At 54.0% G+C, this 23,793-nt stretch overlaps 9 protein-coding genes across 9 annotated transcripts in view; 6 read left to right on the forward strand and 3 right to left on the reverse strand.

Moving 5' to 3' along the window:
- Positions 1 to 4,833, reverse strand: part of LOC125946475 (histone H3-like) — an 8,044-nt gene extending 3,211 nt beyond the window's left edge. The window contains exon 1 of the mRNA XM_049669979.1: positions 4,463 to 4,833. Within this exon, the coding sequence (XP_049525936.1) occupies positions 4,463 to 4,833 (371 nt within the window). The remainder of the gene's footprint in view (positions 1 to 4,462) is intronic.
- LOC119458562 (uncharacterized) lies at positions 72 to 7,401 on the forward strand. The gene is made up of 3 exons (XM_037720401.2): positions 72 to 379; positions 2,997 to 3,356; positions 7,076 to 7,401. The coding sequence occupies exons 1-3, from the start codon at positions 82 to 84 to the stop codon at positions 7,399 to 7,401; spliced, it is 984 nt and encodes a 327-aa protein (XP_037576329.1). The 5' UTR covers positions 72 to 81.
- LOC119458549 (histone H2B) lies at positions 5,096 to 5,473 on the forward strand. Its single transcript, XM_037720386.2, has one exon. The coding sequence runs from the start codon at positions 5,099 to 5,101 to the stop codon at positions 5,471 to 5,473; it is 375 nt and encodes a 124-aa protein (XP_037576314.1). The 5' UTR covers positions 5,096 to 5,098.
- A 2,633-nt stretch (positions 7,402 to 10,034) lies between the features above and the next one.
- On the forward strand, positions 10,035 to 11,447 carry LOC119458526 (histone H3). Its single transcript, XM_049671641.1, is given in 2 exon segments — positions 10,035 to 10,579; positions 11,402 to 11,447. Coding segments are annotated over 2 exon segments (591 nt in total).
- Positions 11,448 to 11,466: 19 nt separating this feature from the next.
- LOC119459249 (histone H2A) lies at positions 11,467 to 11,847 on the reverse strand. The gene has a single exon (XM_037721065.2). The coding sequence runs from the start codon at positions 11,839 to 11,841 to the stop codon at positions 11,467 to 11,469; it is 375 nt and encodes a 124-aa protein (XP_037576993.1). The 5' UTR covers positions 11,842 to 11,847.
- A 256-nt stretch (positions 11,848 to 12,103) lies between these two features.
- Positions 12,104 to 12,481, forward strand: LOC119458551 (histone H2B). The gene has a single exon (XM_037720387.2). It carries the CDS (start codon positions 12,107 to 12,109, stop codon positions 12,479 to 12,481), a length of 375 nt encoding a protein of 124 aa, XP_037576315.1. The 5' UTR covers positions 12,104 to 12,106.
- A 1,308-nt stretch (positions 12,482 to 13,789) lies between these two features.
- LOC119458569 (uncharacterized) lies at positions 13,790 to 22,187 on the forward strand. Its single transcript, XM_037720407.2, has 4 exons — positions 13,790 to 14,345; positions 15,140 to 15,189; positions 17,802 to 18,161; positions 21,862 to 22,187. Exons 1-4 carry the CDS (start codon positions 13,966 to 13,968, stop codon positions 22,185 to 22,187), a joined length of 1,116 nt encoding a protein of 371 aa, XP_037576335.2. The 5' UTR covers positions 13,790 to 13,965.
- LOC125946486 (histone H2A-like) lies at positions 19,243 to 19,623 on the reverse strand. The gene has a single exon (XM_049669998.1). The coding sequence runs from the start codon at positions 19,615 to 19,617 to the stop codon at positions 19,243 to 19,245; it is 375 nt and encodes a 124-aa protein (XP_049525955.1). The 5' UTR covers positions 19,618 to 19,623.
- LOC119458553 (histone H2B) lies at positions 19,880 to 20,257 on the forward strand. The gene has a single exon (XM_037720389.2). It carries the CDS (start codon positions 19,883 to 19,885, stop codon positions 20,255 to 20,257), a length of 375 nt encoding a protein of 124 aa, XP_037576317.1. The 5' UTR covers positions 19,880 to 19,882.
- Positions 22,188 to 23,793: the final 1,606 nt, after the last annotated feature.

A 23,793-nucleotide genomic window follows, 5' to 3' on the forward strand; every position in this document is an offset into this window, starting at 1 on the left:
CGAAGCCGAGTTGGGCCGCGCGCGCCCGGGAACACGGCATTCGCTTTCCTGACTCGCTCCGAAGCAGCAGCAACAGCCGAAATGTCTGGACGTGGCAAGGGCGGCAAGGGGCTCGGCAAGGGTGGCGCCAAGCGTCATCGCAAGGTCTTGCGTGACAACATCCAGGGCATCACCAAGCCTGCCATCCGTCGTCTCGCTCGCCGTGGTGGTGTCAAGCGCATCTCTGGCCTGATCTACGAGGAGACGCGCGGTGTCCTCAAGGTGTTCCTCGAGAACGTGATCCGGGATGCCGTCACCTACACTGAGCACGCCAAGCGCAAGACCGTCACAGCCATGGACGTCGTGTACGCTCTGAAGCGCCAGGGCCGCACCCTCTACGGTTTCGGAGGCTAAGCAGCTGCACACGTGCCCGGCGTCGTTTGCCAGCAGCGCACCGAACTCCTGTGAAGAACCCAACAGCCCTCTTCAGGGCTACCCACTTGATGCTTCGGCAGTGATCCGCAGGATTCGCGATCTCCTGATCCGTTTTCCCTCTTTGCATTCCATTTTCTTGTGATCGGTTATGGAGCGTGCCCAGCAGCCGTGCGCGAGACGCGCGGTGAATTTGGTCAGGTGAGCGAGCGCAACCGCGTTTATTCACAGTAGGTGGTAGCGTAAGGCGAGCTTTTTGCTACATGCGTTTGCGCTCGCTACTAAGTGCCGCATTGCTAAAATTTCAACGCTGTGCTACTGCGACGTGCTGTTCGTTGGTGCAGCACCGCTGTCGTGTTTGATTGGGACTGAATGAGGCAGCCGCAGTGGAATGGCGATGGGGGGGGGGGGGGGGGAACAAAATAAGATAATAATAATAATAATAAAGAGGTCATTTTGCAGCGCTAAAATCTCAGATGCTGGCCTGTTCCACATTCCATTGCATCCTATAGAGTCCGATGGGCGGCGGGGAATCAGCACCGTGCGACTGACGTGTGAAACCAAAGGGTAAATTTACTAGCTAGCTAGGTAGGTGCGTATATCGAGGCACAAAAAGGGTCGCGCGAAGCAGACTCACTTTCGTTTTATTATTTTCACTAGCACCCGTTGTTTTCTCGTGCGTCGGTGTTCGTGGTCGTGCTGGCCAATCGCGCTGTGACGAGTATAGGAAAATGAGGCCATGGCTCAAGGGGTAGACAAATTAAATTACACAAGGCAGTGGCATACATGCGCATTGTTTTGATGAAACGCGGCAGTTGTTCAATAATTGTGTCCCCCTTATTGTGTCTTTCTGAATGCGGTCACACTCGGCGTTCGTGAAGCTTCCGGGGAGCCAACTCTGACTTGCCCATTCAAATACATGTAGCACGCAATAAAAATATTTTACGATGCAACCACTCGGCTCATGTGAACGAAACTTGTCGCATGAGAGAGAGAGAGAGAGCGGAAGGCACTTAAGGGAGCAGATATTTCATGGAGTGCGTGGAATGTAATGCACAAAACTAAGTAAGCGAACATTACACAACTCAGTAGCTGAAAGCCATACCGCAATCGTCTAAACTACACAAAGAGAACAAACAACACATGTAAAGAGGAGAAATGTGATACATAAATTTGCACGCTATGTGAGAAACTGTTGCTTTGTTTGCAAAAAGTGATGCACGCACGTGAGCAGTATAGTTTACTGAGGTGTACTTGAATTGTGTTCGCTTTAGTTGTATTGATATTTGCGGAATTGCCTTTTCCATTTCTATCGCTGAATTACGGAGGTAGGAAGATTGAAGGGTTTCCCTCCTGTGCATTTGACTTTTCAACAACGATTGTAATTAAAATTAGGGCATAAATAAAGAAACTCCCGCTGATCCGGCCACTGCGCAGTAGCTGCCGAGAAGAGCGATTTTTCCGCCAGCCGCAGAGCTGAGCTTTACCGAAATAAGTCGGCAGGAGTGCCATTGCTCCTGCGGTGAACTCGTTCCGGGGAGCGGGAATGAACCAGAGAAAGCTAGCCCGTGGGAATAACGAAGAAACAATGTAGGTGCTGTCTGAAGCACGGTGTGGTTATGACGATTGTTGGTGTCATGTGGAAGAAATACAAACAACAATGCGGCGTCAACAGGCATTACCTGAAAGTAAAAGAAAAAGCGTGCGGTTATTAGGTGCAGCATAGCGAGGGCTTCCGGATTCGTAAGATTGGGGGGTTGTCTGAGAGCGGCGGCCGCCGTGTGTGTGAGTGGTTTTGAAAAGGAAGAGAAGAGAAAAGTGCAGCGCCGTAACTGCCTCTCGACGCGGGCCGCAAAGCACTCGTTGATAGCACGGTGAATGATTGTGTAAGGGCCCTGCGTGGTATTGGCTGTGCGTAGCTTTTGAAGGCCGAATCAGCTGTCGCAGTCTGTTAACGCGCGTTACACACCTGCCTAAGTATATGCGAAGTGTGGTGTTCAGATATATGTACATGGGAAAGTGCGCTAGCGAGCGTGTACGTGCGAGATAGCTTGCTGGCGACTTCGCGACCAGAAAAGATGAAGTTGGCTTCCCAGAAGGTATCGTGGAGTCGTCGCGATTCACATCAATGCAGCGGACGTTGCTCACACGTTTCACGCGCGTTTTGCGTCGCCCGCAGTTGTCGCCATGTGCCGGGATCGCGAGGTGGGTGCTGAGGTGACCGCCGCCAGCAGTAATGGTGCGGTCTCACATCAGGTGGTGCCACTTCGCGATGCGTGCCGGTATGGCGGTGATTGTGGTGTTGGCTGAAACGAAAGAGAACGGCGCAGCATGCTGTCATGTTTAAATGCAATTCAATTGCCTCGACATGCGCTCTGCGTAGCCGCGAACAACGCGGACGCGCGAAAACGGCTGGCTTCCAGCATCCTGGCGAACGCCGGCGTGCGCGCCGCCCCGCGTACGGACACGGCTGCGCTGGCGTTGGCCAATCGGCGGCGGGTGAGTTGGAGAGGGGAAGAGCACTGAGGGGAAGCACGACCGCGCTGTGCGCAGGGGCCAGCAGTCTCACTCCGGCAGTCGACGAGTTTGGACGCTCCCGTCTCCTTCTTCCGCTATGGCCAGGACAAAGCAAACCGCCCGCAAGAGTACCGGCGGGAAGGCTCCGCGTAAGCAGCTTGCCACCAAGGCTGCTCGCAAGAGTGCACCTGCCACCGGCGGTGTCAAGAAGCCGCATCGTTATAGGCCGGGCACCGTGGCCCTGCGTGAAATCCGTCGTTACCAGAAGTCGACCGAGCTGCTGATCCGCAAGCTGCCGTTCCAGCGCCTGGTGAGGGAAATCGCGCAGGACTTCAAGACCGACCTGCGATTCCAGAGCTCGGCTGTGATGGCTCTTCAGGAGGCTAGCGAGGCCTACCTGGTCGGTCTCTTCGAGGACACCAACCTGTGCGCCATCCATGCCAAGCGCGTTACCATCATGCCCAAGGACATCCAGCTGGCCCGCCGCATCCGTGGCGAGCGTGCCTAAGTTCGACCGCTGTCTGCACCGCGCAGCCTTGCGTCAGGCAAGCAACACAAAACGGTCCTTCTCAGGACCACCTACATGTCTGCTTCGGCTACGGGAATACGCGAGACCACGTACTCCGAACCGTACCCCTCTCGGTGTGGTCTGTCTGTGTGTGCTCTCGGCTGGATGGGATATATACATATGCTGAGGAGGCGAGGTGGTGCTTCGCACGATACGCAAGTGGTGAGTACTGACCGAGCACGAATCAAAATAAAGTGCCTGTGCTAGTTGTTTCGTGCTCGAAAACAAAATTACAACGACAGCAGATGTTGCGTGCAAGCTTTCGTGCAGTTCGCGATGGAAAAACCACTACTAGCAAGAGGAAAAATAGCATTTTTTTTTTTTTCCCCTTCCTTTACGGCGTTCGTATATGCAGAATGAACGTGTTGAGAGACAGCTATCGCGCTGCACTTTAAGCGTATCTTTCACCCTTTGCAACTATAGTATCTCTCTGTAGCTCATCACGAGGCCAATATCGCTGAAAAAAAAAAAAAAAAAAAAAAAAAATGAAGCACAGTTTAACGTGTTCGATATATCAATGGGAAAGTCTCCGTTTCAGTAGCGCTTTTTCCATCATGGACGTGTTTAGCACACGCCCAATTGACGGCTATTCGTTCGTCTAGCGATGTGTGCATCACTCGCTTGTCCACGTTTATTCGAGCAAAGTCTGTGTATGTGGCGCAATCATAAGGGCCGGCTCGCGTTCGTCTTTCTTTCTTGCTCCTCCCGAGGCAATTGATAGCGCCGGCGAATGCTGGCCAATTAATTACGTGCAGCGAGAGATTCTAGCAGCAATCTCACCGAGCCACGATTGCGGTCGTTTAGAAAGAAAAATTCAAACAGAGGGAAACGGGTGCGGAGAACGGGATTGCAAAGCAACACCCTGCCGTCACACGCATTTTGGGTGGTCCTGACAAGGACCGTTGGGTTGTCGTGCGAGGACGAGCCTGCAACTCCGGCTTGATGGAGGGAGAGCAGCTCGCTTACGCCTTCTTCTCGGTCTTCTTGGGCAGAAGCACGGCTTGGATGTTGGGCAACACGCCGCCCTGCGCGATGGTAACGCCGGAGAGCAGCTTGTTCAGCTCCTCGTCGTTGCGGATGGCCAGCTGCAGGTGGCGGGGGATGATCCTGGTCTTCTTGTTGTCGCGAGCCGCGTTGCCGGCGAGCTCGAGCACTTCGGCAGCCAGGTACTCGAGGACGGCCGCGAGGTAGACGGGAGCGCCCGCTCCGACGCGCTCAGCGTAGTTTCCCTTGCGCAGGAGACGGTGGATGCGGCCCACGGGGAACTGGAGACCCGCACGGCTGGAACGGGTCTTGCTCTTGCCCTTTGCCTTGCCTCCTTTGCCACGTCCGGACATGGTGATGCTGCTGCTGATGAGACGAGAGACGACAACTAATGTGCTACTCTCGCGATCTCTCAACGATGTGTGCGTGGTTGTGCAGGTTCCGGCCGCCGCGACCACGCTCAGGGGAGCGCGGGAGAGGGCGAGAAGCCGCGCGGACCAATGGCGCGCGCGGCTTCCGCGGGTCGCGTGAACACCCCTCCCCCAAATAAAAGGCCGGCGTAACGCGGCGACGCGCGTAGTCCGATCTCGCTCGCTCGCCTGATCGCATCGCATCGCTATGCCTCCCCAGCCGAGCGGTAAGGCCGTGAAGAAGGCCGGCAAGGCGCAGAAGAATGTGCGCGCCACCGACAAGAAGAAGAAGAAGCGCCGCAGGAAGGAGAGCTTCTCCATCTACATCTACAAGGTGCTGAAGCAGGTGCACCCCGACACTGGAGTCTCCAGCAAGGCCATGTCCATCATGAACAGCTTCGTGAACGACATCTTCGAGCGCATCGCCGCCGAGTCGTCCCGTCTGGCTCACTACAACAAGCGCTCGACCATCACGAGCCGGGAGATCCAGACTGCCGTGCGTCTGCTGCTGCCGGGCGAGCTGGCCAAGCACGCCGTGTCCGAGGGCACCAAAGCCGTCACCAAGTACACCAGCTCCAAGTAGGCGACCGAGCGCTCGACCGCCCAGCCAACACCCAACGGCTCTTGTCAGAGCCACCCAAAGTGTCTGCATTGGCATTGGGATGTAGCGAGAATCTCGCGACGATTCCGTCCGTTTTCCCTCTTGTTTTGTTTACGTGTTGCGTGCGCTTTCCGACAGCGCGCCTCTTAGTAGTAGAAAAAAACATAACAACATGCACTGAGCACAACAACAGGCACACGAGCATGCATAATGCGCGTTCCTACTAGTGCGAACGACGGAATGCGTGTTGTAACGCTGCGTCGGTCGATAGTTTTGCCTTATGCGAGCCGAGCGTAGTGTAGTGTAATTATTACAACGCAGCTTCTTGTCCTCTCTCTCTCTCTTTTTTTTTTTTTTCTTATCCGACGCGGTCTTGGGGCTCGCTCGCCTGTACGTTTGCGAAAAGCAATTGCGTCTACGAGAACGTACTCTTGGCGGCGGTTGACACGCATACGACTGTCCTCGAGGCTGGAGTGCTGAATTAAAAGCCTCCTGCAAGGGCAGTGTCATGTTTAGATGTGAGCGGTGTAGCAGGGACTGGGCTGCGCAAATCGCTTGACAGGTGCAAGAAATGTCCTAGCTAGAGGAACACTGATAGCGAGAAACTTCAAGTAATATTAGCAAAATGCTGCGCGCGCTTTCCGCAAACTGCTATGGCCGTTTAAAGGGTAAAAAAGTTTGTGATTAAGTGCAGCGCGATAACTGTCTCTCCGTGGAGGAGACGCGCTGGGCGCCGGCGGCAATGGCCGAGAGGAGGAGGAGGTCGGAGCTCTGTATCCTCGCCCTCTTCCGTCCCCCAGAATGCTGGATTGGAACCACGCGGGCGTGTTTGGCTATTTCGGCTGCCGTTATCTGGGAGATTACGCAAGCTATGACGACGAAATTTGACGGTCGTGTTGCCACAAGGGGACGCAGCCTAAGCGCAAAATTTAAAACGCCTAAGGCGAACCGATCACGAGTGCTGGCTGTTTAGCGATTCGTGACCAAGTGAACGATGGTCGCGCGGCTCAGCTTGAAGTCGTGCTCGCGCCGTGCTTTCCAGCAGCTACGAAGGTTATAATGCAAGCGTAGTCGTGGTAAAGATGCATGCAACGAGTAATTAAAACGAGAATGCAAGGAAGCTTTTTTTTTTTTTTTTTTTCTTCCGGGGAGGTGGAACTCGAGCAGCGGGCGCAACCTAGCACCACGAGTTGTTGGATTGTTCGTTTTGTCGTTGCGAATGCAGGGCGAGGCGTTTTTAATTTTGTTAATTCATCTTTGAAGGAACAAAAGTCACTAACTGCAGCAACAAAAAATAAAATTAGGGCACAATAGGCCTGCGTTGCAGTGTTATGTGCAAGTGCACGATTGTTTTGTTTTTTGCTGAAGCCATTTATTTCAATTTCACTCCGCGCGTGGTCAATAGAGGGCTCAGTGCGTCCACCAGCGACACACTCGCGAAGAGAAGCGGCGGCGCCGGTGAGCCAATGGGCGCGCGCCGCTTGCTTTCCTCCTCGCCCCCCTTCCTCCGGCGGCGGCGAAGCCGAGTTGGGCCGCGCGCGCCCGGGAACACGGCATTCGCTTTCCTGACTCGCTCCGAAGCAGCAGCAACAGCCGAAATGTCTGGACGTGGCAAGGGCGGCAAGGGGCTCGGCAAGGGTGGCGCCAAGCGTCATCGCAAGGTCTTGCGTGACAACATCCAGGGCATCACCAAGCCTGCCATCCGTCGTCTCGCTCGCCGTGGTGGTGTCAAGCGCATCTCTGGCCTGATCTACGAGGAGACGCGCGGTGTCCTCAAGGTGTTCCTCGAGAACGTGATCCGGGATGCCGTCACCTACACTGAGCACGCCAAGCGCAAGACCGTCACAGCCATGGACGTCGTGTACGCTCTGAAGCGCCAGGGCCGCACCCTCTACGGTTTCGGAGGCTAAGCAGCTGCACACGTGCCCGGCGTCGTTTGCCAGCAGCGCACCGAACTCCTGTGAAGAACCCAACAGCCCTCTTCAGGGCTACCCACTTGATGCTTCGGCAGTGATCCGCAGGATTCGCGATCTCCTGATCCGTTTTCCCTCTTTGCATTCCATTTTCTTGTGATCGGTTATGGAGCGTGCCCAGCAGCCGTGCGCGAGACGCGCGGTGAATTTGGTCAGGTGAGCGAGCGCAACCGCGTTTATTCACAGTAGGTGGTAGCGTAAGGCGAGCTTTTTGCTACATGCGTTTGCGCTCGCTACTAAGTGCCGCATTGCTAAAATTTCAACGCTGTGCTACTGCGACGTGCTGTTCGTTGGTGCAGCACCGCTGTCGTGTTTGATTGGGACTGAATGAGGCAGCCGCAGTGGAATGGCGATGGGGGGGGGGGGGGGGGGAACAAAATAAGATAATAATAATAATAATAAAGAGGTCATTTTGCAGCGCTAAAATCTCAGATGCTGGCCTGTTCCACATTCCATTGCATCCTATAGAGTCCGATGGGCGGCGGGGAATCAGCACCGTGCGACTGACGTGTGAAACCAAAGGGTAAATTTACTAGCTAGCTAGGTAGGTGCGTATATCGAGGCACAAAAAGGGTCGCGCGAAGCAGACTCACTTTCGTTTTATTATTTTCACTAGCACCCGTTGTTTTCTCGTGCGTCGGTGTTCGTGGTCGTGCTGGCCAATCGCGCTGTGACGAGTATAGGAAAATGAGGCCATGGCTCAAGGGGTAGACAAATTAAATTACACAAGGCAGTGGCATACATGCGCATTGTTTTGATGAAACGCGGCAGTTGTTCAATAATTGTGTCCCCCTTATTGTGTCTTTCTGAATGCGGTCACACTCGGCGTTCGTGAAGCTTCCGGGGAGCCAACTCTGACTTGCCCATTCAAATACATGTAGCACGCAATAAAAATATTTTACGATGCAACCACTCGGCTCATGTGAACGAAACTTGTCGCATGAGAGAGAGAGAGAGAGCGGAAGGCACTTAAGGGAGCAGATATTTCATGGAGTGCGTGGAATGTAATGCACAAAACTAAGTAAGCGAACATTACACAACTCAGTAGCTGAAAGCCATACCGCAATCGTCTAAACTACACAAAGAGAACAAACAACACATGTAAAGAGGAGAAATGTGATACATAAATTTGCACGCTATGTGAGAAACTGTTGCTTTGTTTGCAAAAAGTGATGCACGCACGTGAGCAGTATAGTTTACTGAGGTGTACTTGAATTGTGTTCGCTTTAGTTGTATTGATATTTGCGGAATTGCCTTTTCCATTTCTATCGCTGAATTACGGAGGTAGGAAGATTGAAGGGTTTCCCTCCTGTGCATTTGACTTTTCAACAACGATTGTAATTAAAATTAGGGCATAAATAAAGAAACTCCCGCTGATCCGGCCACTGCGCAGTAGCTGCCGAGAAGAGCGATTTTTCCGCCAGCCGCAGAGCTGAGCTTTACCGAAATAAGTCGGCAGGAGTGCCATTGCTCCTGCGGTGAACTCGTTCCGGGGAGCGGGAATGAACCAGAGAAAGCTAGCCCGTGGGAATAACGAAGAAACAATGTAGGTGCTGTCTGAAGCACGGTGTGGTTATGACGATTGTTGGTGTCATGTGGAAGAAATACAAACAACAATGCGGCGTCAACAGGCATTACCTGAAAGTAAAAGAAAAAGCGTGCGGTTATTAGGTGCAGCATAGCGAGGGCTTCCGGATTCGTAAGATTGGGGGGTTGTCTGAGAGCGGCGGCCGCCGTGTGTGTGAGTGGTTTTGAAAAGGAAGAGAAGAGAAAAGTGCAGCGCCGTAACTGCCTCTCGACGCGGGCCGCAAAGCACTCGTTGATAGCACGGTGAATGATTGTGTAAGGGCCCTGCGTGGTATTGGCTGTGCGTAGCTTTTGAAGGCCGAATCAGCTGTCGCAGTCTGTTAACGCGCGTTACACACCTGCCTAAGTATATGCGAAGTGTGGTGTTCAGATATATGTACATGGGAAAGTGCGCTAGCGAGCGTGTACGTGCGAGATAGCTTGCTGGCGACTTCGCGACCAGAAAAGATGAAGTTGGCTTCCCAGAAGGTATCGTGGAGTCGTCGCGATTCACATCAATGCAGCGGACGTTGCTCACACGTTTCACGCGCGTTTTGCGTCGCCCGCAGTTGTCGCCATGTGCCGGGATCGCGAGGTGGGTGCTGAGGTGACCGCCGCCAGCAGTAATGGTGCGGTCTCACATCAGGTGGTGCCACTTCGCGATGCGTGCCGGTATGGCGGTGATTGTGGTGTTGGCTGAAACGAAAGAGAACGGCGCAGCATGCTGTCATGTTTAAATGCAATTCAATTGCCTCGACATGCGCTCTGCGTAGCCGCGAACAACGCGGACGCGCGAAAACGGCTGGCTTCCAGCATCCTGGCGAACGCCGGCGTGCGCGCCGCCCCGCGTACGGACACGGCTGCGCTGGCGTTGGCCAATCGGCGGCGGGTGAGTTGGAGAGGGGAAGAGCACTGAGGGGAAGCACGACCGCGCTGTGCGCAGGGGCCAGCAGTCTCACTCCGGCAGTCGACGAGTTTGGACGCTCCCGTCTCCTTCTTCCGCTATGGCCAGGACAAAGCAAACCGCCCGCAAGAGTACCGGCGGGAAGGCTCCGCGTAAGCAGCTTGCCACCAAGGCTGCTCGCAAGAGTGCACCTGCCACCGGCGGTGTCAAGAAGCCGCATCGTTATAGGCCGGGCACCGTGGCCCTGCGTGAAATCCGTCGTTACCAGAAGTCGACCGAGCTGCTGATCCGCAAGCTGCCGTTCCAGCGCCTGGTGAGGGAAATCGCGCAGGACTTCAAGACCGACCTGCGATTCCAGAGCTCGGCTGTGATGGCTCTTCAGGAGGCTAGCGAGGCCTACCTGGTCGGTCTCTTCGAGGACACCAACCTGTGCGCCATCCATGCCAAGCGCGTTACCATCATGCCCAAGGACATCCAGCTGGCCCGCCGCATCCGTGGCGAGCGTGCCTAAGTTCGACCGCTGTCTGCACCGCGCAGCCTTGCGTCAGGCAAGCAACACAAAACGGTCCTTCTCAGGACCACCTACATGTCTGCTTCGGCTACGGGAATACGCGAGACCACGTACTCCGAACCGTACCCCTCTCGGTGTGGTCTGTCTGTGTGTGCTCTCGGCTGGATGGGATATATACATATGCTGAGGAGGCGAGGTGGTGCTTCGCACGATACGCAAGTGGTGAGTACTGACCGAGCACGAATCAAAATAAAGTGCCTGTGCTAGTTGTTTCGTGCTCGAAAACAAAATTACAACGACAGCAGATGTTGCGTGCAAGCTTTCGTGCAGTTCGCGATGGAAAAACCACTACTAGCAAGAGGAAAAATAGCATTTTTTTTTTTTTCCCCTTCCTTTACGGCGTTCGTATATGCAGAATGAACGTGTTGAGAGACAGCTATCGCGCTGCACTTTAAGCGTATCTTTCACCCTTTGCAACTATAGTATCTCTCTGTAGCTCATCACGAGGCCAATATCGCTGAAAAAAAAAAAAAAAAAAAAAAAAATGAAGCACAGTTTAACGTGTTCGATATATCAATGGGAAAGTCTCCGTTTCAGTAGCGCTTTTTCCATCATGGACGTGTTTAGCACACGCCCAATTGACGGCTATTCGTTCGTCTAGCGATGTGTGCATCACTCGCTTGTCCACGTTTATTCGAGCAAAGTCTGTGTATGTGGCGCAATCATAAGGGCCGGCTCGCGTTCGTCTTTCTTTCTTGCTCCTCCCGAGGCAATTGATAGCGCCGGCGAATGCTGGCCAATTAATTACGTGCAGCGAGAGATTCTAGCAGCAATCTCACCGAGCCACGATTGCGGTCGTTTAGAAAGAAAAATTCAAACAGAGGGAAACGGGTGCGGAGAACGGGATTGCAAAGCAACACCCTGCCGTCACACGCATTTTGGGTGGTCCTGACAAGGACCGTTGGGTTGTCGTGCGAGGACGAGCCTGCAACTCCGGCTTGATGGAGGGAGAGCAGCTCGCTTACGCCTTCTTCTCGGTCTTCTTGGGCAGAAGCACGGCTTGGATGTTGGGCAACACGCCGCCCTGCGCGATGGTAACGCCGGAGAGCAGCTTGTTCAGCTCCTCGTCGTTGCGGATGGCCAGCTGCAGGTGGCGGGGGATGATCCTGGTCTTCTTGTTGTCGCGAGCCGCGTTGCCGGCGAGCTCGAGCACTTCGGCAGCCAGGTACTCGAGGACGGCCGCGAGGTAGACGGGAGCGCCCGCTCCGACGCGCTCAGCGTAGTTTCCCTTGCGCAGGAGACGGTGGATGCGGCCCACGGGGAACTGGAGACCCGCACGGCTGGAACGGGTCTTGCTCTTGCCCTTTGCCTTGCCTCCTTTGCCACGTCCGGACATGGTGATGCTGCTGCTGATGAGACGAGAGACGACAACTAATGTGCTACTCTCGCGATCTCTCAACGATGTGTGCGTGGTTGTGCAGGTTCCGGCCGCCGCGACCACGCTCAGGGGAGCGCGGGAGAGGGCGAGAAGCCGCGCGGACCAATGGCGCGCGCGGCTTCCGCGGGTCGCGTGAACACCCCTCCCCCAAATAAAAGGCCGGCGTAACGCGGCGACGCGCGTAGTCCGATCTCGCTCGCTCGCCTGATCGCATCGCATCGCTATGCCTCCCCAGCCGAGCGGTAAGGCCGTGAAGAAGGCCGGCAAGGCGCAGAAGAATGTGCGCGCCACCGACAAGAAGAAGAAGAAGCGCCGCAGGAAGGAGAGCTTCTCCATCTACATCTACAAGGTGCTGAAGCAGGTGCACCCCGACACTGGAGTCTCCAGCAAGGCCATGTCCATCATGAACAGCTTCGTGAACGACATCTTCGAGCGCATCGCCGCCGAGTCGTCCCGTCTGGCTCACTACAACAAGCGCTCGACCATCACGAGCCGGGAGATCCAGACTGCCGTGCGTCTGCTGCTGCCGGGCGAGCTGGCCAAGCACGCCGTGTCCGAGGGCACCAAAGCCGTCACCAAGTACACCAGCTCCAAGTAGGCGACCGAGCGCTCGACCGCCCAGCCAACACCCAACGGCTCTTGTCAGAGCCACCCAAAGTGTCTGCATTGGCATTGGGATGTAGCGAGAATCTCGCGACGATTCCGTCCGTTTTCCCTCTTGTTTTGTTTACGTGTTGCGTGCGCTTTCCGACAGCGCGCCTCTTAGTAGTAGAAAAAAACATAACAACATGCACTGAGCACAACAACAGGCACACGAGCATGCATAATGCGCGTTCCTACTAGTGCGAACGACGGAATGCGTGTTGTAACGCTGCGTCGGTCGATAGTTTTGCCTTATGCGAGCCGAGCGTAGTGTAGTGTAATTATTACAACGCAGCTTCTTGTCCTCTCTCTCTCTTTTTTTTTTTTTTTTCTTATCCGACGCGGTCTTGCGGCTCGCTCGCCTGTACGTTTGCGAAAAGCAATTGCGTCTACGAGAACGTACTCTTGGCGGCGGTTGACACGCATACGACTGTCCTCGAGGCTGGAGTGCTGAATTCAAAGCCTCCTGCAAGGGCAGTGTCATGTTTAGATGTGAGCGGTGTAGCAGGGACTGGGCTGCGGAAATCGCTTGACAGGTGCAAGAAATGTCCTAGCTAGAGGAACACTGATTAGGAGAAACTTCAAGTAATATTAGCAAAATGCTGCGCGCGCTTTCCGCAAACTGCTATGGCCGTTTAAAGGGTAAAAAAGTTTGTGATTAAGTGCAGCGCGATAACTGTCTCTCCGTGGAGGAGACGCGCTGCGCGCCGGCGGCAATGGCCGAGAGGAGGAGGAGGTCGGAGCTCTGTATCCTCGCCCTCTTCCGTCCCCCAGAATGCTGGATTGGAACCACGCGGGCGTGTTTGGCTATTTCGGCTGCCGTTATCTGGGAGATTACGCAAGCTATGACGACGAAATTTGACGGTCGTGTTGCCACAAGGGGACGCAGCCTAAGCGCAAAATTTAAAACGCCTAAGGCGAACCGATCACGAGTGCTGGCTGTTTAGCGATTCGTGACCAAGTGAACGATGGTCGCGCGGCTCAGCTTGAAGTCGTGCTCGCGCCGTGCTTTCCAGCAGCTACGAAGGTTATAATGCAAGCGTAGTCGTGGTAAAGATGCATGCAACGAGTAATTAAAACGAGAATGCAAGGAAGCTTTTTTTTTTTTTTTTTTTTTCTTCCGGGGAGGTGGAACTCGAGCAGCGGGCGCAACCTAGCACCACGAGTTGTTGGATTGTTCGTTTTGTCGTTGCGAATGCAGGGCGAGGCGTTTTTAATTTTGTTAATTCATCTTTGAAGGAACAAAAGTCACTAACTGCAGCAACAAAAAATAAAATTAGGGCACAATAGGCCTGCGTTGCAGTGTTATGTGCAAGTGCACGATTGTTTTGTTTTGCTGAAGCCATTTATTTCAATTTCACTCCGCGCGTGGTCAATAGAGGGCTCAGTGCGTCCACCAGCGACACACTCGCGAAGAGAAGCGGCGGCGCCGGTGAGCCAATGGGCGCGCGCCGCTTGCTTTCCTCCTCGCCCCCCTTTCTCCGGCGGCGGCGAAGCCGAGTTGGGCCGCGCGCGCCCCGGAACACGGCATTCGCTTTCCTGACTCGCTCCGAAGCAGCAGCAACAGCCGAAATGTCTGGACGTGGCAAGGGCGGCAAGGGGCTCGGCAAGGGTGGCGCCAAGCGTCATCGCAAGGTCTTGCGTGACAACATCCAGGGCATCACCAAGCCTGCCATCCGTCGTCTCGCTCGCCGTGGTGGTGTCAAGCGCATCTCTGGCCTGATCTACGAGGAGACGCGCGGTGTCCTCAAGGTGTTCCTCGAGAACGTGATCCGGGATGCCGTCACCTACACTGAGCACGCCAAGCGCAAGACCGTCACAGCCATGGACGTCGCGGCAAACCCGCGCATTACTTATTCGCCTTTCCGTTCTAATAGCTCGGTCAGTCCCCACTTCACCTCCCGCCCCTGCTGTTTTGCCGACGCCTTTAATTTTTTGTCTTTCACTTTCATCTTCATACTTTCACATATTACTTTTGCATGGCTGTTTCTGGCCATCGCCACTGTTTATGCCAACTATGGCGGGGGGAACCCCGTGGCCGATGCCTTAAGCTGCATGCGCCATCGTCATCATTTCCTGTTCCCCCCTTTATACCCTCTTCCTGTGTTTCCTTTTCCTGTCTGTCTATTTCTGCGTTTCTCTTTTGGTCTTTCTCTTTCTCCTGTTTTCTCTTCTTTTTCTATTTCGTCCTACAGCACCCGTGTACCGTAGCGCTGCCCACCATCAACTGGCTGCTCCTGCGGTTCCTGACGTCAGCAAGGCGCTGCCCCTCGTGTGGCATTTCATGTCTCTTAATAAATGGGTTCAGGCGGTTTCCGCGGATCACTGCCAGGTTTTTTTTTTCCCCTCTCTCAGGAGCTGTTTTGTTTTCTACATCGGCCTTTTTTCTTTGTATTCCCTGCGCGCCGGCACTTCGCCTCTCATATCGCACTGCTTTGTCTCCGAGACCATTTTTTTTTCTCTTTTAATTGGCTTTCTTTAAATCTCTGTTTGGGTTGCTCCTGTAACCCCTTTTCATTTATTTTCTATTGGCCTTATACCTGCCATACCTCTTTGGTGGTGCGGGTTTGCCCCTTTTTATTTCTTTTTTTTTTCAACTCCGGGGCACAGAAAAAGCCATGGACGTCGTGTACGCTCTGAAGCGCCAGGGCCGCACCCTCTACGGTTTCGGAGGCTAAGCAGCTGCACACGTGCCCGGCGTCGTTTGCCAGCAGCGCACCGAACTCCTGTGAAGAACCCAACAGCCCTCTTCAGGGCTACCCACTTGATGCTTCGGCAGTGATCCGCAGGATTCGCGATCTCCTGATCCGTTTTCCCTCTTTGCATTCCATTTTCTTGTGATCGGTTATGGAGCGTGCCCAGCAGCCGTGCGCGAGACGCGCGGTGAATTTGGTCAGGTGAGCGAGCGCAACCGCGTTTATTCACAGTAGGTGGTAGCGTAAGGCGAGCTTTTTGCTACATGCGTTTGCGCTCGCTACTAAGTGCCGCATTGCTAAAATTTCAACGCTGTGCTACTGCGACGTGCTGTTCGTTGGTGCAGCACCGCTGTCGTGTTTGATTGGGACTGAATGAGGCAGCCGCAGTGGAATGGCGATGGGGGGGGGGGAACAAAATAAGATAATAATAATAATAATAAAGAGGTCATTTTGCAGCGCTAAAATCTCAGATGCTGGCCTGTTCCACATTCCATTGCATCCTATAGAGTCCGATGGGCGGCGGGGAATCAGCGCGGTGCGACTGACGTGTGAAACCAAAGGGTAAATTTACTAGCTAGCTAGGTAGGTGCGTATATCGAGGCACAAAAAGGGTCGCGCGAAGCAGACTCACTTTCGTTTTATTATTTTCACTAGCACCCGTTGTTTTCTCGTGCGTCGGTGTTCGTGGTCGTGCTGGCCAATCGCGCTGTGACGAGTATAGGAAAATGAGGCCATGGCTCAAGGGGTAGACAAATTAAATTACACAAGGCAGTGGCATACATGCGCATTGTTTTGATGAAACGCGGCAGTTGTTCAATAATTGTGTCCCCCTTATTGTGTCTTTCTGAATGCGGTCACACTCGGCGTTCGTGAAGCTTCCGGGGAGCCAACTCTGACTTGCCCATTCAAATACATGTAGCACGCAATAAAAATATTTTACGATGCAACCACTCGGCTCATGTGAACGAAACTTGTCGCATGAGAGAGAGAGAGAGAGCGGAAGGCACTTAAGGGAGCAGATATTTCATGGAGTGCGTGGAATGTAATGCACAAAACTAAGTAAGCGAACATTACACAACTCAGTAGCTGAAAGCCATACCGCAATCGTCTAAACTACACAAAGAGAACAAACAACACATGTAAAGAGGAGAAATGTGATACATAAATTTGCACGCTATGTGAGAAACTGTTGCTTTGTTTGCAAAAAGTGATGCACGCACGTGAGCAGTATAGTTTACTGAGGTGTACTTGAATTGTGTTCGCTTTAGTTGTATTGATATTTGCGGAATTGCCTTTTCCATTTCTATCGCTGAATTACGGAGGTAGGAAGATTGAAGGGTTTCCCTCCTGTGCATTTGACTTTTCAACAACGATTGTAATTAAAATTAGGGCATAAATAAAGAAACTCCCGCTGATCCGGCCACTGCGCAGTAGCTGCCGAGAAGAGCGATTTTTCCGCCAGCCGCAGAGCTGAGCTTTACCGAAATAAGTCGGCAGGAGTGCCATTGCTCCTGCGGTGAACTCGTTCCGGGGAGCGGGAATGAACCAGAGAAAGCTAGCCCGTGGGAATAACGAAGAAACAATGTAGGTGCTGTCTGAAGCACGGTGTGGTTATGACGATTGTTGGTGTCATGTGGAAGAAATACAAACAACAATGCGGCGTCAACAGGCATTACCTGAAAGTAAAAAAAAAAAGCGTGCGGTTATTAGGTGCAGCATAGCGAGGGCTTCCGGATTCGTAAGATTGGGGGGTTGTCTGAGAGCGGCGGCCGCCGTGTGTGTGAGTGGTTTTGAAAAGGAAGAGAAGAGAAAAGTGCAGCGCCGTAACTGCCTCTCGACGCGGGCCGCAAAGCACTCGTTGATAGCACGGTGAATGATTGTGTAAGGGCCCTGCGTGGTATTGGCTGTGCGTAGCTTTTGAAGGCCGAATCAGCTGTCGCAGTCTGTTAACGCGCGTTACACACCTGCCTAAGTATATGCGAAGTGTGGTGTTCAGATATATGTACATGGGAAAGTGCGCTAGCGAGCGTGTACGTGCGAGATAGCTTGCTGGCGACTTCGCGACCAGAAAAGATGAAGTTGGCTTCCCAGAAGGTATCGTGGAGTCGTCGCGATTCACATCAATGCAGCGGACGTTGCTCACACGTTTCACGCGCGTTTTGCGTCGCCCGCAGTTGTCGCCATGTGCCGGGATCGCGAGGTGGGTGCTGAGGTGACCGCCGCCAGCAGTAATGGTGCGGTCTCACATCAGGTGGTGCCACTTCGCGATGCGTGCCGGTATGGCGGTGATTGTGGTGTTGGCTGAAACGAAAGAGAACGGCGCAGCATGCTGTCATGTTTAAATGCAATTCAATTGCCTCGACATGCGCTCTGCGTAGCCGCGAACAACGCGGACGCGCGAAAACGGCTGGCTTCCAGCATCCTGGCGAACGCCGGCGTGCGCGCCGCCCCGCGTACGGACACGGCTGCGCTGGCGTTGGCCAATCGGCGGCGGGTGAGTTGGAGAGGGGAAGAGCACTGAGGGGAAGCACGACCGCGCTGTGCGCAGGGGCCAGCAGTCTCACTCCGGCAGTCGACGAGTTTGGACGCTCCCGTCTCCTTCTTCCGCTATGGCCAGGACAAAGCAAACCGCCCGCAAGAGTACCGGCGGGAAGGCTCCGCGTAAGCAGCTTGCCACCAAGGCTGCTCGCAAGAGTGCACCTGCCACCGGCGGTGTCAAGAAGCCGCATCGTTATAGGCCGGGCACCGTGGCCCTGCGTGAAATCCGTCGTTACCAGAAGTCGACCGAGCTGCTGATCCGCAAGCTGCCGTTCCAGCGCCTGGTGAGGGAAATCGCGCAGGACTTCAAGACCGACCTGCGATTCCAGAGCTCGGCTGTGATGGCTCTTCAGGAGGCTAGCGAGGCCTACCTGGTCGGTCTCTTCGAGGACACCAACCTGTGCGCCATCCATGCCAAGCGCGTTACCATCATGCCCAAGGACATCCAGCTGGCCCGCCGCATCCGTGGCGAGCGTGCCTAAGTTCGACCGCTGTCTGCACCGCGCAGCCTTGCGTCAGGCAAGCAACACAAAACGGTCCTTCTCAGGACCACCTACATGTCTGCTTCGGCTACGGGAATACGCGAGACCACGTACTCCGAACCGTACCCCTCTCGGTGTGGTCTGTCTGTGTGTGCTCGGCTGGATGGGATATATACATATGCTGAGGAGGCGAGGTGGTGCTTCGCACGATACGCAAGTGGTGAGTACTGACCGAGCACGAATCAAAATAAAGTGCCTGTGCTAGTTGTTTCGTGCTCGAAAACAAAATTACAACGACAGCAGATGTTGCGTGCAAGCTTTCGTGCAGTTCGCGATGGAAAAACCACTACTAGCAAGAGGAAAAATTGCATTTTTTTTTTTCCCCTTCCTTTACGGCGTTCGTATATGCAGAATGAACGTGTTGAGAGACAGCTATCGCGCTGCACTTTAAGCGTATCTTTCACCCTTTGCAACTATAGTATCTCTCTGTAGCTCATCACGAGGCCAATATCGCTGAAAAAAAAAAAAAAAATGAAGAAGCACAGTTTAACGTGTTCGATATATCAATGGGAAAGTCTCCGTTTCAGTAGCGCTTTTTCCAGTTTAGCACACGCCCAATTGACGGCTATTCGTTCGTCTAGCGATGTGTGCATCACTCGCTTGTCCACGTTTATTCGAGCAAAGTCTGTGTATGTGGCGCAATCATAAGGGCCGGCTCGCGTTCGTCTTTCTTTCTTGCTCCTCCCGAGGCAATTGATAGCGCCGGCGAATGCTGGCCAATTAATTACGTGCAGCGAGAGATTCTAGCAGCAATCTCACCGAGCCACGATTGCGGTCGTTTAGAAAGAAAAATTCAAACAGAGGGAAACGGGTGCGGAGAACGGGATTGCAAAGCAACACCCTGCCGTCACACGCATTTTGGGTGGTCCTGACAAGGACCGTTGGGTTGTCGTGCGAGGACGAGCCTGCAACTCCGGCTTGATGGAGGGAGAGCAGCTCGCTTACGCCTTCTTCTCGGTCTTCTTGGGCAGAAGCACGGCTTGGATGTTGGGCAACACGCCGCCCTGCGCGATGGTAACGCCGGAGAGCAGCTTGTTCAGCTCCTCGTCGTTGCGGATGGCCAGCTGCAGGTGGCGGGGGATGATCCTGGTCTTCTTGTTGTCGCGAGCCGCGTTGCCGGCGAGCTCGAGCACTTCGGCAGCCAGGTACTCGAGGACGGCCGCGAGGTAGACGGGAGCGCCCGCTCCGACGCGCTCAGCGTAGTTTCCCTTGCGCAGGAGACGGTGGATACGGCCCACGGGGAACTGGAGACCCGCACGGCTGGAACGGGTCTTGCTCTTGCCCTTTGCCTTGCCTCCTTTGCCACGTCCGGACATGGTGATGCTGCTGCTGATGAGACGAGAGACGACAACTAATGTGCTACTCTCGCGATCTCTCAACGATGTGTGCGTGGTTGTGCAGGTTCCGGCCGCCGCGACCACGCTCAGGGGAGCGCGGGAGAGGGCGAGAAGCCGCGCGGACCAATGGCGCGCGCGGCTTCCGCGGGTCGCGTGAACACCCCTCCCCCAAATAAAAGGCCGGCGTAACGCGGCGACGCGCGTAGTCCGATCTCGCTCGCTCGCCTGATCGCATCGCATCGCTATGCCTCCCCAGCCGAGCGGTAAGGCCGTGAAGAAGGCCGGCAAGGCGCAGAAGAATGTGCGCGCCACCGACAAGAAGAAGAAGAAGCGCCGCAGGAAGGAGAGCTTCTCCATCTACATCTACAAGGTGCTGAAGCAGGTGCACCCCGACACTGGAGTCTCCAGCAAGGCCATGTCCATCATGAACAGCTTCGTGAACGACATCTTCGAGCGCATCGCCGCCGAGTCGTCCCGTCTGGCTCACTACAACAAGCGCTCGACCATCACGAGCCGGGAGATCCAGACTGCCGTGCGTCTGCTGCTGCCGGGCGAGCTGGCCAAGCACGCCGTGTCCGAGGGCACCAAAGCCGTCACCAAGTACACCAGCTCCAAGTAGGCGACCGAGCGCTCGACCGCCCAGCCAACACCCAACGGCTCTTGTCAGAGCCACCCAAAGTGTCTGCATTGGCATTGGGATGTAGCGAGAATCTCGCGACGATTCCGTCCGTTTTCCCTCTTGTTTTGTTTACGTGTTGCGTGCGCTTTCCGACAGCGCGCCTCTTAGTAGTAGAAAAAAACATAACAACATGCACTGAGCACAACAACAGGCACACGAGCATGCATAATGCGCGTTCCTACTAGTGCGAACGACGGAATGCGTGTTGTAACGCTGCGTCGGTCGATAGTTTTGCCTTATGCGAGCCGAGCGTAGTGTAGTGTAATTATTACAACGCAGCTTCTTGTCCTCTCTCTCTCTTTTTTTTTTTTTTTTTCTTATCCGACGCGGTCTTGCGGCTCGCTCGCCTGTACGTTTGCGAAAAGCAATTGCGTCTACGAGAACGTACTCTTGGCGGCGGTTGACACGCATACGACTGTCCTCGAGGCTGGAGTGCTGAATTCAAAGCCTCCTGCAAGGGCAGTGTCATGTTTAGATGTGAGCGGTGTAGCAGGGACTGGGCTGCGGAAATCGCTTGACAGGTGCAAGAAATGTCCTAGCTAGAGGAACACTGATTAGGAGAAACTTCAAGTAATATTAGCAAAATGCTGCGCGCGCTTTCCGCAAACTGCTATGGCCGTTTAAAGGGTAAAAAAGTTTGTGATTAAGTGCAGCGCGATAACTGTCTCTCCGTGGAGGAGACGCGCTGCGCGCCGGCGGCAATGGCCGAGAGGAGGAGGAGGTCGGAGCTCTGTATCCTCGCCCTCTTCCGTCCCCCAGAATGCTGGATTGGAACCACGCGGGCGTGTTTGGCTATTTCGGCTGCCGTTATCTGGGAGATTACGCAAGCTATGACGACGAAATTTGACGGTCGTGTTGCCACAAGGGGACGCAGCCTAAGCGCAAAATTTAAAACGCCTAAGGCGAACCGATCACGAGTGCTGGCTGTTTAGCGATTCGTGACCAAGTGAACGATGGTCGCGCGGCTCAGCTTGAAGTCGTGCTCGCGCCGTGCTTTCCAGCAGCTACGAAGGTTATAATGCAAGCGTAGTCGTGGTAAAGATGCATGCAACGAGTAATTAAAACGAGAATGCAAGGAAGCTTTTTTTTTTTTTTTTTTTTTTCTTCCGGGGAGGTGGAACTCGAGCAGCGGGCGCAACCTAGCACCACGAGTTGTTGGATTGTTCGTTTTGTCGTTGCGAATGCAGGGCGAGGCGTTTTTAATTTTGTTAATTCATCTTTGAAGGAACAAAAGTCACTAACTGCAGCAACAAAAAATAAAATTAGGGCACAATAGGCCTGCGTTGCAGTGTTATGTGCAAGTGCACGATTGTTTTGTTTTGCTGAAGCCATTTATTTCAATTTCACTCCGCGCGTGGTCAATAGAGGGCTCAGTGCGTCCACCAGCGACACACTCGCGAAGAGAAGCGGCGGCGCCGGTGAGCCAATGGGCGCGCGCCGCTTGCTTTCCTCCTCGCCCCCCTTTCTCCGGCGGCGGCGAAGCCGAGTTGGGCCGCGCGCGCCCCGGAACACGGCATTCGCTTTCCTGACTCGCTCCGAAGCAGCAGCAACAGCCGAAATGTCTGGACGTGGCAAGGGCGGCAAGGGGCTCGGCAAGGGTGGCGCCAAGCGTCATCGCAAGGTCTTGCGTGACAACATCCAGGGCATCACCAAGCCTGCCATCCGTCGTCTCGCTCGCCGTGGTGGTGTCAAGCGCATCTCTGGCCTGATCTACGAGGAGACGCGCGGTGTCCTCAAGGTGTTCCTCGAGAACGTGATCCGGGATGCCGTCACCTACACTGAGCACGCCAAGCGCAAGACCGTCACAGCCATGGACGTCGTGTACGCTCTGAAGCGCCAGGGCCGCACCCTCTACGGTTTCGGAGGCTAAGCAGCTGCACACGTGCCCGGCGTCGTTTGCCAGCAGCGCACCGAACTCCTGTGAAGAACCCAACAGCCCTCTTCAGGGCTACCCACTTGATGCTTCGGCAGTGATCCGCAGGATTCGCGATCTCCTGATCCGTTTTCCCTCTTTGCATTCCATTTTCTTGTGATCGGTTATGGAGCGTGCCCAGCAGCCGTGCGCGAGACGCGCGGTGAATTTGGTCAGGTGAGCGAGCGCAACCGCGTTTATTCACAGTAGGTGGTAGCGTAAGGCGAGCTTTTTGCTACATGCGTTTGCGCTCGCTACTAAGTGCCGCATTGCTAAAATTTCAACGCTGTGCTACTGCGACGTGCTGTTCGTTGGTGCAGCACCGCTGTCGTGTTTGATTGGGACTGAATGAGGCAGCCGCAGTGGAATGGCGATGGGGGGGGGGGGAACAAAATAAGATAATAATAATAATAATAAAGAGGTCATTTTGCAGCGCTAAAATCTCAGATGCTGGCCTGTTCCACATTCCATTGCATCCTATAGAGTCCGATGGGCGGCGGGGAATCAGCGCGGTGCGACTGACGTGTGAAACCAAAGGGTAAATTTACTAGCTAGCTAGGTAGGTGCGTATATCGAGGCACAAAAAGGGTCGCGCGAAGCAGACTCACTTTCGTTTTATTATTTTCACTAGCACCCGTTGTTTTCTCGTGCGTCGGTGTTCGTGGTCGTGCTGGCCAATCGCGCTGTGACGAGTATAGGAAAATGAGGCCATGGCTCAAGGGGTAGACAAATTAAATTACACAAGGCAGTGGCATACATGCGCATTGTTTTGATGAAACGCGGCAGTTGTTCAATAATTGTGTCCCCCTTATTGTGTCTTTCTGAATGCGGTCACACTCGGCGTTCGTGAAGCTTCCGGGGAGCCAACTCTGACTTGCCCATTCAAATACATGTAGCACGCAATAAAAATATTTTACGATGCAACCACTCGGCTCATGTGAACGAAACTTGTCGCATGAGAGAGAGAGAGAGAGCGGAAGGCACTTAAGGGAGCAGATATTTCATGGAGTGCGTGGAATGTAATGCACAAAACTAAGTAAGCGAACATTACACAACTCAGTAGCTGAAAGCCATACCGCAATCGTCTAAACTACACAAAGAGAACAAACAACACATGTAAAGAGGAGAAATGTGATACATAAATTTGCACGCTATGTGAGAAACTGTTGCTTTGTTTGCAAAAAGTGATGCACGCACGTGAGCAGTATAGTTTACTGAGGTGTACTTGAATTGTGTTCGCTTTAGTTGTATTGATATTTGCGGAATTGCCTTTTCCATTTCTATCGCTGAATTACGGAGGTAGGAAGATTGAAGGGTTTCCCTCCTGTGCATTTGACTTTTCAACAACGATTGTAATTAAAATTAGGGCATAAATAAAGAAACTCCCGCTGATCCGGCCACTGCGCAGTAGCTGCCGAGAAGAGCGATTTTTCCGCCAGCCGCAGAGCTGAGCTTTACCGAAATAAGTCGGCAGGAGTGCCATTGCTCCTGCGGTGAACTCGTTCCGGGGAGCGGGAATGAACCAGAGAAAGCTAGCCCGTGGGAATAACGAAGAAACAATGTA

This window comes from Dermacentor silvarum, chromosome 7, assembly GCF_013339745.2.
Source record: "Dermacentor silvarum isolate Dsil-2018 chromosome 7, BIME_Dsil_1.4, whole genome shotgun sequence".
Lineage (NCBI taxonomy): Eukaryota > Metazoa > Arthropoda > Arachnida > Ixodida > Ixodidae > Dermacentor > Dermacentor silvarum.

Bases quoted from the DNA above. Each gene is read 5' to 3' on its own strand.
- LOC125946486 (XM_049669998.1), bottom strand. From the start codon at position 19,617: ATGTCCGGACGTGGCAAAGGAGGCAAGGCAAAGGGCAAGAGCAAGACC.
- LOC119459249 (XM_037721065.2), bottom strand. From the start codon at position 11,841: ATGTCCGGACGTGGCAAAGGAGGCAAGGCAAAGGGCAAGAGCAAGACC.
- LOC119458553 (XM_037720389.2), top strand. From the start codon at position 19,883: ATGCCTCCCCAGCCGAGCGGTAAGGCCGTGAAGAAGGCCGGCAAGGCG.
- LOC119458562 (XM_037720401.2), top strand. From the start codon at position 82: ATGTCTGGACGTGGCAAGGGCGGCAAGGGGCTCGGCAAGGGTGGCGCC. The intron at 380-2,996 runs GTTTCGGAGGCT...GCAGTCGACGAG, and splicing joins CCAGGGCCGCACCCTCTACG to TTTGGACGCTCCCGTCTCCT. The intron at 3,357-7,075 runs GCGCCATCCATG...GCTCCGAAGCAG, and splicing joins CTTCGAGGACACCAACCTGT to CAGCAACAGCCGAAATGTCT.
- LOC119458551 (XM_037720387.2), top strand. From the start codon at position 12,107: ATGCCTCCCCAGCCGAGCGGTAAGGCCGTGAAGAAGGCCGGCAAGGCG.
- LOC119458569 (XM_037720407.2), top strand. From the start codon at position 13,966: ATGGGCGCGCGCCGCTTGCTTTCCTCCTCGCCCCCCTTTCTCCGGCGG. The intron at 14,346-15,139 runs AGCCATGGACGT...GGGCACAGAAAA, and splicing joins GCCAAGCGCAAGACCGTCAC to AGCCATGGACGTCGTGTACG. The intron at 18,162-21,861 runs GCGCCATCCATG...GCTCCGAAGCAG, and splicing joins CTTCGAGGACACCAACCTGT to CAGCAACAGCCGAAATGTCT.
- LOC119458549 (XM_037720386.2), top strand. From the start codon at position 5,099: ATGCCTCCCCAGCCGAGCGGTAAGGCCGTGAAGAAGGCCGGCAAGGCG.